This window comes from Cotesia glomerata, linkage group LG5 (assembly GCF_020080835.1).
Source record: "Cotesia glomerata isolate CgM1 linkage group LG5, MPM_Cglom_v2.3, whole genome shotgun sequence".
Classification (NCBI taxonomy): Eukaryota; Metazoa; Arthropoda; class Insecta; order Hymenoptera; family Braconidae; genus Cotesia; species Cotesia glomerata.
The window spans coordinates 4457613-4477403 of NC_058162.1; the positions used below are offsets into that span (position 1 = coordinate 4457613).

At 25.3% G+C, this 19791-nt stretch overlaps 2 protein-coding genes and 1 long non-coding RNA gene across 5 annotated transcripts; 1 reads left to right on the top strand and 2 right to left on the bottom strand.

The window, feature by feature from the left end:
• Positions 1–1226: 1226 nt before the first annotated feature.
• On the bottom strand, positions 1227–10017 carry LOC123264815 (tyrosine-protein kinase Src42A). 2 transcript variants are annotated; one of them, XM_044728319.1, is made up of 6 exons: positions 8151–10017; positions 7852–7973; positions 5984–6147; positions 3554–3875; positions 1732–2067; positions 1227–1656 (listed from the first exon to the last, which is right to left on the bottom strand). In XM_044728319.1, exons 1-6 carry the CDS (start codon positions 8507–8509, stop codon positions 1448–1450), a joined length of 1512 nt encoding a protein of 503 aa, XP_044584254.1. In that variant the 5' UTR covers positions 8510–10017; the 3' UTR covers positions 1227–1447. The 2 variants fall into 2 exon arrangements, with proteins under 2 accessions (XP_044584254.1, XP_044584253.1); XM_044728318.1 differs by having other exon boundaries at positions 3554–3881; positions 8151–10012.
• Positions 10018–12060: 2043 nt separating this feature from the next.
• On the top strand, positions 12061–19791 carry LOC123264842 (UPF0764 protein C16orf89 homolog). Of its 2 annotated transcripts, none has more exons than XM_044728360.1 (10): positions 12061–12239; positions 12315–13078; positions 13146–13214; positions 14875–15373; positions 15444–15542; positions 15603–15749; positions 17439–17557; positions 17630–17765; positions 19300–19402; positions 19502–19791. In XM_044728360.1, exons 4-10 carry the CDS (start codon positions 15307–15309, stop codon positions 19626–19628), a joined length of 798 nt encoding a protein of 265 aa, XP_044584295.1. In that variant the 5' UTR covers positions 12061–12239; positions 12315–13078; positions 13146–13214; positions 14875–15306; the 3' UTR covers positions 19629–19791. The 2 variants fall into 2 exon arrangements, with proteins under 2 accessions (XP_044584295.1, XP_044584294.1); XM_044728359.1 differs by having other exon boundaries at positions 12063–12239; positions 17271–17557.
• On the bottom strand, positions 17605–19393 carry LOC123264878. The gene is made up of 2 exons (XR_006509433.1): positions 19283–19393; positions 17605–17818 (listed from the first exon to the last, which is right to left on the bottom strand). It is a non-coding gene; the product is annotated as an uncharacterized LOC123264878 (long non-coding RNA).

Consider the following 19791-nt stretch of genomic DNA (forward strand, 5'->3'; position numbering starts at 1 on the left):
TGTGGCTTTTATCTCATATTTGTGTGAAAATATGAGATTCATAATGAACCTCATCATGATATCGGATGATTTTTACATGGGATATATTTATATTTTTCCATATTTTACGACAATATAACTTAAAAAGTAGCGGAGATATCAGCTGATACACATGGTAGGTTGTCTTCCGACTTAGCAGTTGGTGTGCACTATGGAAGCCACAATTTTTATCTGAAATCAATGCCACAGAAAAATTACTCTTCTTTATACAATTACGCTGAATATGAACCTCAATTATAAACGATATTTTTATTCAAACTATTGTTTTAATGAACAATGTATGAAAAAATGGTAAAAATCACGGCTTTTTTTCACAACCCTCTGAAAAATGCAAATTTTTACTTTTTTTTTTTGGAATTGAGGTTCATAAAGAAGGTACACATATAAAAAAAAATAATTATTCTGTGCCATTGATTTCAGATAAAAATTGTGGCTTGCATACTGCACACACGAAAAGAACAAGATGACACTGGATATCATCCCAGATTATACTGAGTGAAAAAAAATTTCAGATAGTAGCTATTATAATCTGGATTACAATGAGTATAATCCAGATTACAATGAGTATAATCTAGATTACAATGAGTATAATCCAGATTACAATGAGTATAATCTAGATTACAATGAGTATAATCCAGATTACAATGAGTATAATCTAGATTACAATGAGTATAATCCAGATTATAACGAGTATAATCCAGATATCACGAAGTATAATCTGGATTTTTTTAGTTCCTATCTAAAAAAATTTTTTCACCACAGATATCACTAAGTATAATCTGGGATGATATCCAGTGTCACTTATTCTTTCCGTACACCAAGTGTTAAGTCGGATGACAACATACAATATGTATCAGCTGATATTTCCGCTATTTGTTAAGTTATATTGTTGTTTAATACGAAAAAATACTCATAAATATATCTATAAAATAACCTGATAGTTTCAATAAATAATATTAATTTTTTATACCTTAAAAAAATTAATGAAAATCAGCATGAAAACGGCCTTTTATACGTATTTCCCCCTTAATATATGAAATTTTACAATTTATATTGCTCACTTTAAAAATGTATTTTTATTAACATAATAATCTAAGATTATAAAGATAATTACTTATAGATTAAATATAATAATTAATCATGGAAATTATTTTGTTATTCAATCTCGCTTACTTTAACAATCATTCCTTCTATTTCTTTCGTTATATGGCAGCCAGAATATCATGTAAACAAATAGATGATAACCGCGACGTTATAAAAATAAACATTACTATATCGATGATCGCAGTAAGATTACCAGTCTGAATTAATTATTTATGTTTATATCTCTGTAAAACTTTTCAATTAGATGTTATTTGTTCGTTAATTTTATTTAATAGAACCATTGTTTCTCCAAAACATACGAAACTCAGTAAGCAGATGCTTCTTTATATTCTGAGCCTTCCATTGTGAAGAAATCTTCGAGTTTCCATTGCAGTGTCTCGAAAGTTGGCCTCTTCATTGGATCCTTGTTCCAACATTCTAGCATTATATCATAAAGCGCCGTTGGACATCCGGGAGGACAAGGCATTCTGTAGCCGTGTTCAACTTGATGTAATACTTCAGCGTTTGTCATACCTAGAAAACATTTTTAGAATATTTAATTAAAATGAAGAAAATTTTTATTACAAAAAAAAAGTGTATTTAATTTACCAGGATATGGAATTCGACCATAGGTAACAAGTTCAGTCAAAAGTATACCAAATGACCATACGTCTGATTTAATACTGAATTTACTGTAATTGGCAGCTTCTGGAGCTGTCCATTTTATTGGGAATCTTGCACCTACACGAGCTTCATACTCGTCTTCTTTTATTAATCGAGCTAAGCCAAAATCAGCTATTTTAACGATATTTCCATCGGCAACCAGAACATTTCGTGCTGCTAAATCTCGATGAATGTAATTTTGTGACTCAAGATATGCCATACCAGCAGCTATTTGCGCAGACATGTCAATTAACTGTTGGAGTTTTAATCCTCGACCTTTTCCTAAAATTTAAATTTAAATTAATCATCTAAATAATTTTTAACCAAAATTTTTTATTGTTTTTTATATTAATCTATACTATCAACCTTGTAGTCACTATGTGACTATGAATAAATAAAATTTAGCTTTATTAAATGATTTTTGTTAAATTGCACTGTACTTTCTTAAATATTAAAGTTTTTAAAGATATAAGCTCATCATGATGTTACACTCATCAAGAGCTTTCATTTGAGTATCCACATGCATTTTGATATATTTTTCATATATTTATATATATAAATATATAAAATATATGAAAAATTGATGTGGGCACTCAAATGAAAGGTCTCAACGAGTGTAACATCGAAATGAGCTTATATCTTTAAAAATGTCAATAATTAAGAAATTATATTGTATTTTGTTAACTTATGATATTGTTAAAAATATAAACTCATCATGATGTTACACTCATAGAGACCTTTCATTTGAGTACTTACATGCATTTTTGATATATTTTTCATATATACATATATATGATATATATATATATATATATATAATATATAAAATATATGAAAAATTGATGTAAGTACTCAAATGAAAGGTCTCCATGAGTGTAACATCGGGATGAGCTTATATCTTTAAAAATGTCAATAATTAAGAAATTATATTGTATTTTGTCAACTTATGATATTTTTAAAAATATAAACTCATCATGATGTCATACTCATAGAGACCTTTCATTTGAGTACCTACATGTCTTTTGATATATTTTTCATATATACACATATATAATATATAAAAATATATGAAATATATGAAAAATTGATGTGGGTACTCAAATGAAAGGTCTCAATGAGTGTAACATCGGGATGAGCTTATATCTTTAAAAATGTCAATAATTAAAAAATTATATTGTATTTTGTCAACTTATGATATTTTTAAAAATATAAACTCATCATGATGTTACACTCATAGAGACCTTTCATTTGAGTACCCACATCAATTTTTTATATATTTTATATATTTATACATATTATATAAGGTAAAAGCCCCAATAGATGATCACGTATCAGTATATGATCACTCCATGTATCTATATTCACAAATATAGGTATACAAATACATGGAGTGATCATATACTGGTACACGATCATCTATTGGGACTTTTACCTTATATGGATATATAAAAAATTTATAAAAATACATGTTGAAAAAATCAATATTTCACAATATAAAAGGTCATTTCTTAATTATGTATCTAGAGAGAGAGAGCATTTTCTTAATAATATAGACGAGGCCGAAGTTAGCAGACATTTGACAATTTTTTGATTTTTCTTGAAAAATAAACTAGGCATAAAAAATTATCTATAAAAATCTCATTAATAATTTTTCAGAGCTTCTAAAGATGAAGTTCTTAAATAAAATTTTCTTGCTATAATTTTTATGTTAAAAAAATTCTAAAAATTATCAGATGTCTCTCAATTACAATATTATCAATCTATTTACCTTGTAAGAACTCAAGAAGACTGCCATTTCTCATGAGCTCTGTGATAATATAAATAGGTTCTTCCATTGTACAAACAGCATATAATTGAATAAGTTTAGCGTGACGTAGTTTTTTCATAATCTGTGCTTCTGCGAGGAAATCTTTAGGATCCATTGTGCCTGGTTTCAAAGTTTTAATAGCTACGGGTGTCGTGTTATTCCATAATCCTTCCCATACTTCACCGAATTGTCCTTGTCCGAGTTTTCTTACAAACTTCAATGATGATCGATCAATCTCCCATTGATCCCTTGTTCTATGACTCAAGCCTTCGGTTACGGGTTTCTCCACCTAATAACATAAGCACATACGAGCCAGTCAATCGCTGTTAAATTATTATAACTACTATCTGGAACTTGTGCATTTATATTTATTAATATTTACACAAAGGGATTTAAGTTCTTCCTTCCTCACCTTATTTATAACTTATAAATATTACACTATTAATATACAGTTCATAAAGCTCCTCAATGTGAATAAGCATGAGATAATGAATTGCTAGCAAGTACCATTAATTAATTTGTTTGCATACATGTAAATGTACAGTTAGCAATAATTATGAATATTAATAAATACTATTGAATATTTTATTTATTTTTTCTTTTTTGATTTGCAAACAATTACATGAGTTACAAACTGGAAGATCCATATAAAATAGCACCATTCGAATAATAAAAACATAAATACAAATTTATTAATTAATCATCAGATCACAATTAATTTCATCAGTCGTTTTCAGTAGTATACTTAATATAAGTGATTATGATTGTGAGCTTGAATAATATTCAGAACTACCTTCTCATAATTAATTATAAAATTTATCAGAAAATATACGAGTGTAAATATTAATTGGATGGAAATTATTTTTCATGAGCTTATTAATGCCATGAAAAATATTATTGACAGTCTAGTATTTGTTATATTTAATGTACACAGAAAAAAAGGTTCACTTGAATCGAGAAAATATTTTTCTTCTTAATTATTTTCTTGAGCAAAAAAATTTTTTTTTGATAAGAAATTTCACTTATTCCAACAAAGTAATTCTCTTGCTTTAAGAAATACGTATCTTGATCCAAGAAAATTTATTTAAGTCAAGAAAATTTTGTTGTTCTGAGAAAATTCAGGCTCTTGCTCCAAAAAATTTAGTTCTTGATAGAAGTAAATTTTCTTTTCTTGAGAAAATTTCTCTCTTGCACCAAAAAATTAAATGTAAAAATAGAAGTAAATTTTCATTAATATTTTTATTGATTAACATGTCAATTAAGAAGATCAAATAATTTTGAATCATTTTTTTTCATTCAATATGTATAATTGCACGCTAAAATAATATAAAATGGGTATCAAATATTCAAGAGAAAAATTTTCTCAAGGTGAGAAAATTTTTTTCTCAACTGAAGTAGGTAGCGCTGCTTCCCTAAAGTATCTAAAAATCTTGATCAAATATAAAAATTTATTGTATCAAGTATTTATAATAATTTGAATTAAGAAAAAATTACTTCCGCCAAAAATAGAATTTCAAAATTTTCTTGAGCCAAGAATTTTGTTCTCCAGTCAAGAAATTTTTTTTTCTGTGTAGGAAAGTTAATTTGATTTTTATTTTTTGTTAAAAATAACTATTTCTACAGCAATGGATGAATTGATAGCACCAATCACACTGAATTCAATAACAAAGTTGTAATAGAATCTTGAAATTGTATATTTTCTAGGTGCTTTCAACTCGGGTGATTTATTACGTGAACCGTAAATACAACATAACACAATGAAACGTGTGAAATATGATTTGTTCAGAAATTAATCATTTTTTTTTGTTCAACTACTCTAGTACTAGTATCTTTGGAACATGATGCCATATAACACGGGCTTGTGCTGTTTTGTGAGTAGCAAAATAAATGATAGAAGTAGTTAATGGATAACATGGATAGATGATTTATAATACAAGAGAAAAAGATGAAAAAATAGGTAAGTAAGAGTGTGAAACATAAAAAAAGTTCCAGTAATAATTGTCATAATTCGGACATGTAAATTTACCAATAAAATCCAGCGGGAAGTAGGGCAAGCCATAACAGAGAAAAAAAACATCATCTAATCAGAGATCCAAGTTGTAAATAATATTTTTTTTATTTTGTTTCACTTTGATAAAGGTTTTTTTTATAGCTAATTGCTTTTGTTGGTTTTTCTAACATCATTGTTTGAATAAAAATTTCTAAACTGTATTTACTGATTCGCAAAATCATGAGAGTGAGATTGCTCTAGATTTTTTATACTTTCGAGTATAAAATCACGCACGAGAGTTTATCATCGCGAGGTTATTTAAATAAATTTTCACTAATAATAGAGATACGCTTTTTATATGATACGTAAATTTATAATTAATTATTAATTGAAAATATTACCTGCACACACGGCTTGCAGAGATTTACACACAGTCCGTCAGCTTCTTTGCTGTAGTGTTCAACAAGATCTTGAAGATTTCTAAATGTTGTACGTCTGGCTATGAAAAATCCGCCTTCGTCTAATTGTCGAATTCGATAATGCTTGACTGTGTCGCCATCGCGAACTAAATTTAAATTTCAAGATGTTAGATTTTTATTTATATAACAACAATACTATGAATAAAAAATAATCAAATTTTGTGACAAAAATATTAACGAACACAACTAAGGTAAAAGACCCAGTTATTGATACTGGCCTAGTTATTGACACTTGCAATTATTTTAATTGAAAAAATTGCAATTTTTTGGAATGCAATTTTTTAATTTAAAAAAAAAAAAAAAAAAACAAATTAACTCTGATAAATTAATAAATATAATTTTTTAATTATAAATTTTAAGATAATTGGTTTTTTGAGAACATTTTATTTTTTTAATTAGAATAAAATTGCAAGTGTCAAACAACTAGGTCAGTGTCAATAACTGGGTCTTTTACTTTAGTGTGAAATTTTTTAAAAATCGATTTTTTTTCATATTTAGATAAGTTATGCCTTTGAAAATAAGCTATCAAAATTTTAAATCGATATCTTAAATAGTTTTTGAGTTACAGCCATTCAAAGAGTAGTCACTCGGCAGTTAAAATAGGATCATTTTATATTTAAACGCATTTTTCGAATTTGCTGGAGTGATTACTCAGAGACGAATAATCTTATCACTATCAAATTATTTTCTGCATGTTCTGTATATAGTTCTCCATACGATGACCCTCCACTTTTTTGATCTGATCAAAAATCGAATTTTGGCTGGCCAAAAACGACGAAAATTTTGGGTAAAATTCAACTTTTTTTTTTTTAAACGCCACCATCGTACGGACAATATCTTCTAATTTAACGAGAATTTTTTTTACGTTTCAATATTTAATTTTTTTCTTAAAAAATTTTACTGTGCATTCTTAAAATAAGTATAAATATACCCTTAAAATTTCAAAACAATCGATACAGTAGTTTTTCGGTTTTTTAATTCCCAAAAATCGCCTTTTTTTAGGCTGTTACACTAGTTCTGCCCCTTAACATAATAAAGTAGGTTAACAGAGCTAAATTTGATATCACGAGACTTGCATTTGTGTCTTTTTATAGTTAAAATTTTTTTTTTTAGCTATTGTTCGCTTACTATGTCAAGTTTTCTACATATTTTTAAATTAATATTTCGAATAAAAAAATGAAATTAATTTATTTAATTCCTTTCTTGTCATTAAATAAATATATTCCTTATTTTAAAGTTTAAAAATAGTTTTGCATACAAAAAATTATTGATGAAAATGTTACCCGAAATTTAAAAATTTGTTATTGGAAAAATTTAAATTCAAAATTTTAAACAAAAATTTCACATTTGAAAAACTACAAGTGCAATTTTTTATAAATATATTTTTAGTTGTAATTTAATTAATAAAAAAATAAAAAATTTTTAAACGTCTGCAAACTTATAATAATAAATTTAGCCAAACTTCTTAATTTTTTTATTTTGCTTAATTTATTAAATTATAACTAAAAAATATTTTTAAAAAATTGCACTTATTTTTTTAAATTTTTTTATAATAATTCTTTAATAAAAAAAAATTATAAATGTTTTTAAATGTCAGCTAACTTTATTTTCATTGCTAAAATCAGTGTTATAATTTTAAGTTTTGTGATTTAAAATTATAAAAATAATTATCAATATTTAAAAAATTCTCAACAAATAAAAATAAATTTTAATTATCAAGCAGCCATAAAAAAATGACATATAAGCTTCAATTAATTAATTATAATGATAGAATAATTTTTTTATTTTACCAGAAAGTGAATAGTCATTATGCCTGCTTTCAGAATCACGGATTAAAAATGCCCCATGATCATTCTCTGGCAATAGAAGCTTCTTCTCGGCCTCAATACGTTTGATCTTTCTGAAGTACCACCTATAAATATACACACGAGACATGAGTATAAAAAATTGAATGCATTTGGAGAAAGTTAGCATGTAATATCAGCGGAGCATTGCAAGAAAAATAAAAATTAATTGTCTGAAAAATATGACCTTAAAAAGTAACTAATTAATAACAACATTAAAATAACAACTAATAAAAATAACTTACGGTTCAGCCTCAATAGATTTAAGTTTAGCAACATAATTGCTGGGTATGTAACCTTCTTGTCTGGTTCTCTTACTTCTAGCAAGCCACCAATCACCCTGAGTATCATTGAGTATCTCCAGATGTTCTCCCTTACGAAAGCTAAGATCTTCATCAGTCCTAGCATCGTAATCATAGAGAGCAACGAAGACTTTAGCAGAAGGTACATCTGCGTCTGGAATTTGTGGTACAGGTCTTATAGGATCTGGCGGAGGAGTTGGTACCGGACTGGCTTGTGAAGCAACAGCTTCAATACTAGGATTTCCAATCCTATCAGACTTTTCTGTCTCAGTATCTGTCGGACTGCTAAAACAGTTTCCCATGATTTTTTTTTATTTATTAATGTCTAATCACATTAAACAACAATAAAAACAATAACATCAACAACAATAACACAAAAAATGGCCGTTGTTGCTTTTTTTTTTTATAAATTATCTCCAAATAGCTTTGGTAGTGTCAGCTGACTTTTTTTCATGCCACTTAATATTCTTTTATATTCTCACACATTATTTAAATATAAAAAAAAAAATTATTTTCACAATTTCCTGTTATGGAGTAAGGAAGTAAATCTTTGATTACTCATCAAAGATAAACGTAATGAATTATCCGCAAATAGTTATAAAAAAAAACTTGTACAGAACTCATCAAAAATAATTACTAATTTAAAAAAAAAAAATAATTCACGACAGGGCGTTTCTTTGACAAATGTATGGTGATTTAATATATATTTTTTCACGCATCCGATGCGTCTCGTATATCGCCATGTATCCTCTATCCATGGATTGTGATACAAATCGACAGATGCTGTTAATAAATAATGACGGGTAAGTATCAGGAGAATGTAAAAAATTCCAAACTGTGATTATTATTATCCAGGAACTTGGCACGGTCAATAGCCATTGCAGCCACCAGTTACACTGTTTATTATATTTATATTATTTATACACATGTATATATTAAAAACGTTTAAAGGACGTGTGAGGATAATAATTTAAGGAGCAAAGTAATCCATCCAGACGTTTTCACATGCGCCGTAACAACTAAATATTCTGGAATCAATGGACGTGAGAGCTGAGAGAACGTATAGTTAACGAGGGGTCGACACACGCCCAACTGGGACATACATAAGACACAAACTGTACAAGCCACTACTAAACCGTCAGATTATTCACTTATATAAATATACACACTATTAATATTAAATAAATTTTTAAAACACTCAACAATGTCCACTCTTGTCTGCAACAGTTGATAAAATTTATGATAATGACAAATAGAAGAGCTCTGATTTAAAGAGCGACATTTTAACCACGAATTACTATTACTATTACTTGCTACTGGTCTATTGCTTATTGCTTGATAATACGTTTGTCCCCTTCTACATTACTTGTACATAAATATATAGCAGACCAGAACCAGGATAGAATTTACTGTCTTTTTTTTCTTATTGTCTTTATCTTTATTTCACTCAGCTTGACAGCGTTGGAAAAAGCGCGAGGTGAAAACATCACCTATAGTGAATTGTGAATATGCAGGTGGGTGAATGTGACCAAGTGCTGCTGCTGATGTTGCCTTTACTTATTATAGATATTATATATATATATCTTTTATCTTTTACTTTCTTATTTTCGCAGCTACTTTATTCTACGGGATTTACGGGGTAGAGTCGTACAAGGCTAGACTGGGAATTCAACTTTTGTTCGTACTTGCTCGTGAGCTGCACGAACATACCCGATCTTTATATGTTCACTTTTTCTTTCTTTCTCTCTTTTCGTCTATTAACTTTTAGAATTACTTCTTGCTCCTGTTGCTCCCTTTGTGCTTTATTTGAAACCATCGACTGCTTACCAACCGTTTTTTATTTCATTTTTTTTTTTTTAATATTTTTAATTTATTTTATTTTATTTATTTACTTCTGGTAAAACATTCTATAGAGGTGCAAGAAGCACCTGTGCATAGACACCAGAAAAATATAATACATTTATAAAAATTAATACATAATATTAAATTAACTAAGTAAGTAGTGTACAGAGTATATTAAGAATAATTTTACAAAATTTTTACATAAATACAATTTATCATGAATTAAAGTATTATTGATCTTATCCACCTCACAATATGCTTTATTAACCATTTATTATAATTTAGCTCTTTCAGATTACTAAGAAGTAAATTGAAGTATTTAATTGCAATATAAATTGCACTTTTAATAGTACTTATTGTTCTATTAATTTTTGGTAATGTTAACTGTCTAGATCTTGTATTGATTACTCTATCAGAGTTTAAATAAAAAAAAATTTATTTCTTTACCTTATTTTTTGCTTCTTGTTCCTATTACCTGGCTACGAATTATATAAATGTCTCAATAGGTTTTTCACTTTTTAAATTTATTATACAACTGGAATTATGTGAATCATTTTTATGAAAATTAATTTAAATATTTTATAATTTTAAAAACTTTCTACCATAAATAAATAAATAAATTATGTCAAAGAAAATGAGAAAAATAATTGACATTTAGAAAATAAAAAAAATAAAAAATGCAATTTTTTAGAAATAATTTTTTGGAGCAAATTTATTTATTAAAAAATGGTCAAGCGACTGCTAACTTTAATGTCATACCATTTTTAATTTTTCATAGGTCCTGTCAAAGTCTGGTTATTATTATTTCTTTTATTCTAAAATTTTTTAACTATTTTCTTTATTATAAACTTCATTGAGCTCCGCCTTGCTTCTTAAGGTTGATTGGGTATGAGGTATAGTTTATGCTATTGCTTTCTCACTCGCTAGTTCTGTCTTTCTTACACATTATTGCTAACTCTCAATTTTACTCAGTTATTTTATGAAAAAAAATAAAAAATTTTTTTTGTTATAATATTAACAAAACCCTAAATAGGAATATATATATATATATTTTTTTTTTAATAATCTTCAAGAAGAAATTTATAAAAATAAAAGTTTTTTATCTTCAGTAGGTTTGGCGAGATTATTTAAAATATAGAAAATACATTAATGTGTTTAGTTTACAATTACTATGAACAAGTTAAAAGTCCACTTTTTTATTATGATTAATTACACAAAAATTCTATGATACTGAAGTTAGCTGACACCTGTCAATATTTATAATTTTTATAATAAATTACAATAAAAAAATGCTTTCAAAAATTTCCACTAATAATTTTTTTGAAATTTCATATGTGGAATTGTTTATTAAATTTTTTTCATTATTATTTCATTGATAACATTAAAGTTAGCAGCCGCTTGATCATTTTAAAATTTTTTTTTTAATAAATAAATTTGCTCCAAAAATTATTTTTAAAAAATTCTATTGATAATTTTTTAAAATTTCTACTAAAAATTATTGTTAAAAAAATTCTAAAAATTATTAAATATCTGCTAAATTGATTCTCATATTTCATTGTTATAAAATTATTAAAAAAGTTTCTAAAGTCAGTTAACTTCAGTACCATAAAATTCTATTCGTTCAATAATTTTTTTGATTTTTTTTATTAATTAAATTATAAGTAAAAAAATATTTTTAAAAAATTGCACGTATAATTTTTTTAATTTTTTATATGTAAAATTTTTTAAAAATAATTTTTCAATAAAACAAATTATAGAAATTTTAAGATGTCAGCTAATTTAATTTTCATTAAAATTCTTTGTAAAATTTTTTTCAAGCATCAGAAATTAAAATTTTCTTCTTTACATTGTTTTAATATCCGATCAACCTTAATTAAAGATTTTTCTAGAAAGATAAATTCTTTAAAAGACCTTGAAAATACAACTCTACTTTCATTAAACATTCTTACATATATAATAAGTAGAATTCAAATTATAAAAAATTTTATACGTGTATATATACTTTATAAGTACTTACACTTAGACAAGTAAGACAAGTTGGATGGAATACAGTCGATAAGTCAGAATGACAGAAGACAGAGTCAGCTGACAGAGTTGAAATGTCAACAGATCTCATAAGTTTAATAAGTTTACCCGGCAATTACATGGAAACATTTCCAATCACCTGAAAAAAATTATCCGGTAAAAATTGTAAGTTTTTTTAAAATAATAATTATAATAAATAATTTTATTTATAATAATTACACTTGTTTTTCTGAATTGCAGCGGTGAAAAAATCGAATTATTGTAGGTTAAGCTTCTGAATTTGTAAATAAAAACAAAAGGTGAATTGTTTATAAACAATAGTTGATAATAATATGTCAGCACTTGGATTTTTTCCAATTGAAGGAGCTTTTCATCGTGCACTGATCTTCATGTTCAAACTCGCCTGGAAGTCTCGATTTCGACTACCTGTTCTCATGATTGCAGCCTTTGTTGTTATGGATATCAGAATGCAGCTCGAAATAGACGTCCACGTTAGAGATGCCGATAATCAGGAGAATCCATAAATGTTTTTCTTTTTGTTATAAGTTATTTTAAAAATTTAAATTATTTATTTTGTTAAAAAGTGTACATAGGCCTAAAATTTTATCTGAAATATTTTTTTTATATTTTAGATGGTAAGCAAATTAATATTTGATAGTTGATGAGTTTAATTATGCAATACTAATAATACAATGTTTAATCTAATTGTAACAAAATGTGATTTTTAGAATTGAATAGTTGTGAAATTTAAATAATATAAAATGAAACCTTTTGTATCTTAATTAAAAAATTTTTAAGGTTTCCACTTCAGTATATATACAAAAGAATTCAATTCAATAGTTACTACAATTGATCACTGTGAAATAAAAAAGGATCGTAGAATGTTTATAAATTCAACTGTTACTTTGTTAACTATTTTTTTTATTTTTAATGTTGTTGAGATTTCGTGCCGAGAAGCTTTAAATCCCGATGAAGATATCGGTTTCCCACCGATAACAGATATGGTAAATTATTTATTTAATATTTAATATTCAATTTTATTGCTTATTATAATTTTATTATTTTTTTTAGAGTGAGTCTCTTCGGGAAAAATTAATTGAGAGTCATACTCAAGTTCCTTGTATTATTGAGTATCAAATTGTAAGTAGATACATTTTTTTTTTAATAGGGTAGAAGTACCATACCGTTTTTATGAAAATAAAGTTAGCCGACATGTAAAAATTTTTATAATTTTTTTTATTAAAAAATTATTGCCAAAAAATTTTTTTTAAATTTTTCTATTGTAAAAAAGTTCAAAAACTATAAGTGCAATTTTTTAAAAATATTTTTTAGTTATAATTTAATAAACTAAGCAAAGTAAAAAAATGTTGGCTAACTTTATTATTATAAATTAAGTTAGCCGACACTAAAAAATTTTTGATTTTTTTTTTTTAATTAAAAATTAGAACTAAAAAACTATTTTTAAAAAATTCCATGGATAATTTTTAAAATTTTCTTCACATGAAAATTTCTGTTTTAATTTTTTAAAAATTATTTTTCAATAAAATAAATTATCAAAATTTTCAAATGGCTAATTTAATTTTCATTCATTTTTGGCCACTTAACATTTGAATTAATTTATAAAAAATTATAATATTATAACCATATTTTTGTTAAGTTTTAAAAAATTTATATTAAAACAAATTAAGTTTGTAATGGTTTATTAATATAAATTCATTTATATCGTTTATTTGAACAATAAATGGTCACGAACGGTACTTCTACCCTAATTTAAGGGGGATAGCCAATGTGAGGATCGAAAAAATAGGTGATTTTCGAGAATTTTTTTTGACTAGGATGATAAAGAAATTTGGTGATTGGGTTTTTTTTTTTGTTTTATAAAGTATACATTGAAGATCATTCTCCTAAATTTTTATTAAAAAATATCATGTTGTTACAAAGTTATAAGGTGGGATCTCTAACTCAAAAACGGATTATCTAAAACAAAAAAACTAAACTGCGTTGTAATCTGCATGCATGTGGTTATCGTTCCACGTAGGGGATTTTGAAAATTTGTATTTAAAAAAAAATACCGACATATTAAAAATTTTTTCGTTTTTTTTTCTCATTTTTTTAGATTCAAACAGCCCTAAAAAATCTTAAAAATAAAAATTTTTAAAATATTAATAGTTAATAAGTATTTATTAATAGTTAACAAATATTTATTAACAGTTAATAAATATTTTGTTGAGTGAATTTGTTTCGCTTACAATGTCATATGATATGAAGATTGCTTATAAACAAAAATCATTTTTATGAATTATTTGCATTAATTATATTACATTATAATAACGTTTATTGTAAAATACCAAATTCTATTACAGCTCATAATTATCTTTTGTATTTTTAAATATTAAAAACGTTAATTTATTTAGTGAATTGAATAAATTATCATGTATTCCAACTATAGAGTTATAAAAGAGAAAATTGCTATTTTTGCTTTTTATTTTAAATAAATATTTGTTAACAGTTAATAAAGCTTATTAAATATAAATAAATCCTTCTATTAGTGTGGTCATTTGACACGTTGTCACAAAAATGACTTACTCGAAAAATATTCGGAATTTTCATATAAAACTCTAGATACATATTTTTGAATGTATAAACTTTGATTTAATAAAAAAAAAAATTTTTTTTTTGAAATTTCACAGTGGTTATCCCTCTTAAGTCTGTATCATTAGAAAAAATATTTTAATTTCAATTTTCTTTACACTAATTAATTTAATTTATTTATTAGATATTTTTTTCTTTTTCATTACAGACAAAACGAAAAATAGGAGAATGCGCAAAATTAACTGGAAGCATCCGCGGTTGTGTTTCTGATTCATTAGTCAACCCATTTCACCCCGACTGTTTGTAAAATAATCAAGAAAATTATTTTTACTGAATAAATTTGTACAATACTCTTATTGATCTACAAATGACTAAATAAATATTTAAAGATAAAATTTTATTTATTTAAAAGATCAAGTGTGACATGATGATAGATTTTATTGAATCCCTCTTGAGCTGAGGTGATAAGTTTGGATTAACTATGATCGCAAAACCACAGGGATGCAATTGAGAATTCATTGCCCGGAAATAATTTACTTGAACGACAAATATTTATCAATGTTAATGTTAATACTTTATTTAACTTTTCTGGAGGGGATAGAGGTATAAAATAAGATGTAGGTAGGTAGTTTCAGCAGCAATGAAGTTCCGAAGTTTAGTTTGTTGGGCGCTCCTCGGATTCTGTGGCGTTGAAGCTAATTATTTCGGTTATTACTTGATATTAATTTAAATTTTAATTATTCTTTTAAAATTTATTTATAAATGGTATTTTTTTAGCCAATATTTTGAACGCGTTGTACCAAGATGTTAAATTTATCAATCAGAGTGTTGATCAAGTTAATCTCGATTGTATTTTCGGAGTTGCGCTTGCAGAAGGTAATTTTTTTCAATTAAGTGATTGTTTTGATTGATTAAAAATTTAATTATTATTTTTAGCTAACTTAATTGCGGTTTTGTCATCGAATAATGAATTTTTATCTAATGATCAGTGGGATTCGCTCAATGAAATTGTAAGCTTGTGTCGAAGATCTCGGAATTATTTCAGTGAACAATTAATTGCAAAAAATGACTCCTTTTTAAACCGTAAGTGCTTGATAATAATTAACATTTAATAATGACAATCTAAATTATTTTATTCAGATCCATAAAATTGAATATTAATTATATTCAGGTTGTTTCCGATCGAATTATTTATTCGATGCTACACAGTAAAAAATTTTGTGTTAAATATTTAACACTTTTTTGTATTAATTTAAAATATAAATATAAACATATTTAATTTAAATTAATTTTGTTAAACATTTAATTTAAATATAAATATAAACATATTTAATTTAAAATATAAACATTTAATACAATAAATGTTTAATTTACACATAAAACTGTTAAATATTTAACACAAAATTTTTTTACTATGTATAAATTTTCCAATTTTGCAACGTCTCGTTGCATATTGCAACTTCTTCAGGTGTTAAAAAATTAATATAAATAAGATTAATTAGATTACATACGAAAAAATGAAAGAATTCAATTTTTTTTATAAATACTTATTTGAATAAATTATTAAAAATAAATTTATAAGTATATTATTAGCTTTTTAGTAGTGTAAAATGCTGAAAATGCGGTAAAGCGGAGGATCAGGTTTTGGCCTGGATATCTCAATTAAAACGCGGAAATATTATTAAAAATTAACACTATAAATTTATTTATAACTAAATACAAGTTATATTTAATATGTTAATTTACGGATTGTTTAAATAAAAGCGGATAAATAAAGAACTGCGTGAATAATAAAGCGAAGCCGGTTGACACGTAGTTGAACATACTGCCGGCACTGGAAAAGCGGAGAATTAATTGTACAAATAACACAATTGATCTGTATATAACAAACTAAAGCGGATTAATAACAATTAATTTAAGCAAATTAAATTATTAAATAAGCGAAATGCGGTTTATTAACAAAAAGCGAAAGTAAATAAATACTAATGGTGACTTGATGAAGCGAAAGCGTGGAAGCGGAAGATAATAATAATCCGAACAAAAACAGTTTCACTTTAAAAAAATCGCGCCAAGTCCACGTTCATAAGACTATTAGGAAAAAAAAATTTTTTTTTTCTTTACAAAAAAATACAAAATAAAAAAATTAAAAAATCGAAGTAACCGATATGATTGTTTATGATTTTCGGAAATTAAAAAAAATTTTATTGTAAATTTAAAAATTAAAAAAAAAATTTTAGAACGTATTTAGTGTGTGTGGTTGCAAAATATTTTACTTTTAATGAAATTCGTAAAATCTATTTACTAGGACTTTAAAAAAATTGAAATACACGACCAGTGTATATTATTATTTACACTACAATTCAATTATAATTATTATTTAAAATTTAAGCAAGTGTATGCTTATATAAGGATCATATTTTTATGATTAAAAATTATTAAAAATTTTTAATCATTTTAAATATATTTTTATGATTAATAATTATTTAAAATTCTTAATCATTTAAAATAATTTTTAATTATATTTTTATGATTCGGAATGATTAACATTTTTTAATCATTTCGCTTTATCAGGATATTTTAATTTAATAACAATTGAATTTAAAGAGATGAAAATTCTGCTACAACCAGAAATTTGGATCAAACCAATAAATTGGCATTTTGGAATCCTAAACTCTCCGTTTAAATCAAACTTTACATTATCAGAAGATCAGTCAGCTTCATTAATTATGAAGGGTACACCTCAAGAGCCTGAAAGTGATTATTGTATTGCAGAACTGAGCGGAGATAACTGCCGTATATCAAATATATGTATGGACATGTTGTTGCGTAAAGATGGCTCCCGAGGGTATCCCTTGACTCATAGAGTGTTGTACGTTCAAACTGCAAAGGCTGTAAGTGTTATAAAAACTTGTCTTAAAAATAATTATCTTATATCAAATAATTAATCATAGATATATTTAAAGTTACAGTGTACAGAAAATTACAGAGCTAATTTAACGGATCTAACAGAAAATTATTGTCGAGATATTTTCAACGATTTGATTGAATTAGAGTTTAATGGATTTCCCTCAATGTCGCAGGACTTAATAATGGAACAAAGTAAAACTATTTTTATATATTAAAATTATAATTATCATTACTATGTATTTGAGCTTTTTTTTTTTAAGTGAAACTTCTTTATCGTATGAGAGAAATTCTATAGCAATGTAAAAAAATCGTCACGATTTTCGGTTACGCGCCAATTTGTTTTTTTTTTTAATCAAAGTTTAATATAGCGACGTGAAGAATAAATCCAGTAAACATTTTTAATTCTAAAAAACAATTAAAAAAACAAATTAAATAATAATTTTAAAATAAAACAAAACACAATTAGGAAATAAAAATATGTATACGTACATCTTTTTTAATTATTCATTTTGAATTCTATAAAATCATTGCATGTCTACAAGATTCACTGTGATCATATAATTGTATTACTTTAAATAGATAATTCCAATTATTTAATACTCATATACAGAAAAAAAGGTTCACTTGAGCCAAGAAAATATTTTTCTTCCTAATTAATTTCTTGAGCAAAAAAAAATTTTTTTTTTGATAAGAAATTTCATTTATATTCTAACAAAATTAATTCTCTTGCTTTAAGAAATACATATCTTGATCCAAAAAATTTATTTATGTCAAAAAAATCTTGTTTTAAGAAAATTCAGCTTCTTGCTCCAAAAAATTTAGTTCTTTATAGAAGTAAATTTTCTTGTCTTGAGAAAATTTCTCTCTTGCTTCAAAAAATTAAATATAAAGATAGAAGTAAATTTTCATTAATATTTTTATTGATTTACATGTCAAATGGGAAGATCAAATAATATTTTATCATTTTTTTTCATTCAATATGTAGAATTGCACGCTAAAATAATATAAAATGGGTATCAAATATTCAAGAGAAAAATTTTCTCAAGGTGAGAAAATTTTTTTCTCAGCTAAAGTAGGCAGCACTGTTTCCCTAAAGTATCTAAAAATCTTGATCAAATATAAAAATTTATTGTATCAAGTATTTATGATAATTTTGAATTAAGAAAAAATGACTTCCACCAAGAATAGAATTTTTCGAAAAATTTTTACTTCGGCTAACACAACTTCTTTCTTCAGGCACCCGAAAATTTTCTTGAGCCAAGAATTTTATTCTCCAGTCAAGAAATTTTTCTTTCTGTGTAACTTGTGTAATTGAGTAAGTTATTAAATATCTGCTTTGAATTATTTTAACTAAATTATGACATGAAATATGAATATTAAAGCTTGTTATATAATTTTTATAAACTGATTAACTAATTTTTAGATTTAATTAGTAATATTGGCAGAGTCTAAATAATGACAACAATGGTAATAATGATGCGATTATAATTGATGAAATACAATAATTATAATAAGAGCAATGATAAAATGAATTATTCATATTATTTGTATGCATGTCTATAATACTAAAATAGCTTTAATCTAATACGGAAAATTTTTTTTTTATAAAAGCCTTATCGACCCAATTTTTGTGAAGTTGTAAATAGTAAAAAAATGATATGTCATATAAAGAAATTTCACTTTTTACCTGTGTACTCTAATACACATACTTTTTTTTTTTTTTCAGTTTTTTTATGCGGTATGGAAGGATTTTTAGAATTTGCAAATGAACATTACGGAAATTTAATAATTAGATGGCAAAATTCTCATGGATGCTTTTCTTCTTTCAAGTAATTTATATTAATTAATAGCTTAACAATAGAATTAAACATAATTTATATTCTTCATGATAAAAATTAATTGATTAAAATTTCTTCAATTTTTATTAGTTCCCACACAGTTCGTTCTCGTTCCAAAAGAGAAACAAATCCCTTAGATTATGGATGTGACAGTCATGCTACTGGAGTCGCTGCCGCTGCATTAAGCGTGTTAATACGCGAATTTATAGAAAACTAAATCATTTAAATTAATCTCAAATCATAACTCTGAAAATATTACTCAGTAATTTATTGAACTTATATGTAAATTTATTTAAGAATAATTTTAAAAATATAGTGTAAATATGAGTATTTATGATTTTGATTATAAAATAAAATAAACTAAATAATAAATATTTAAA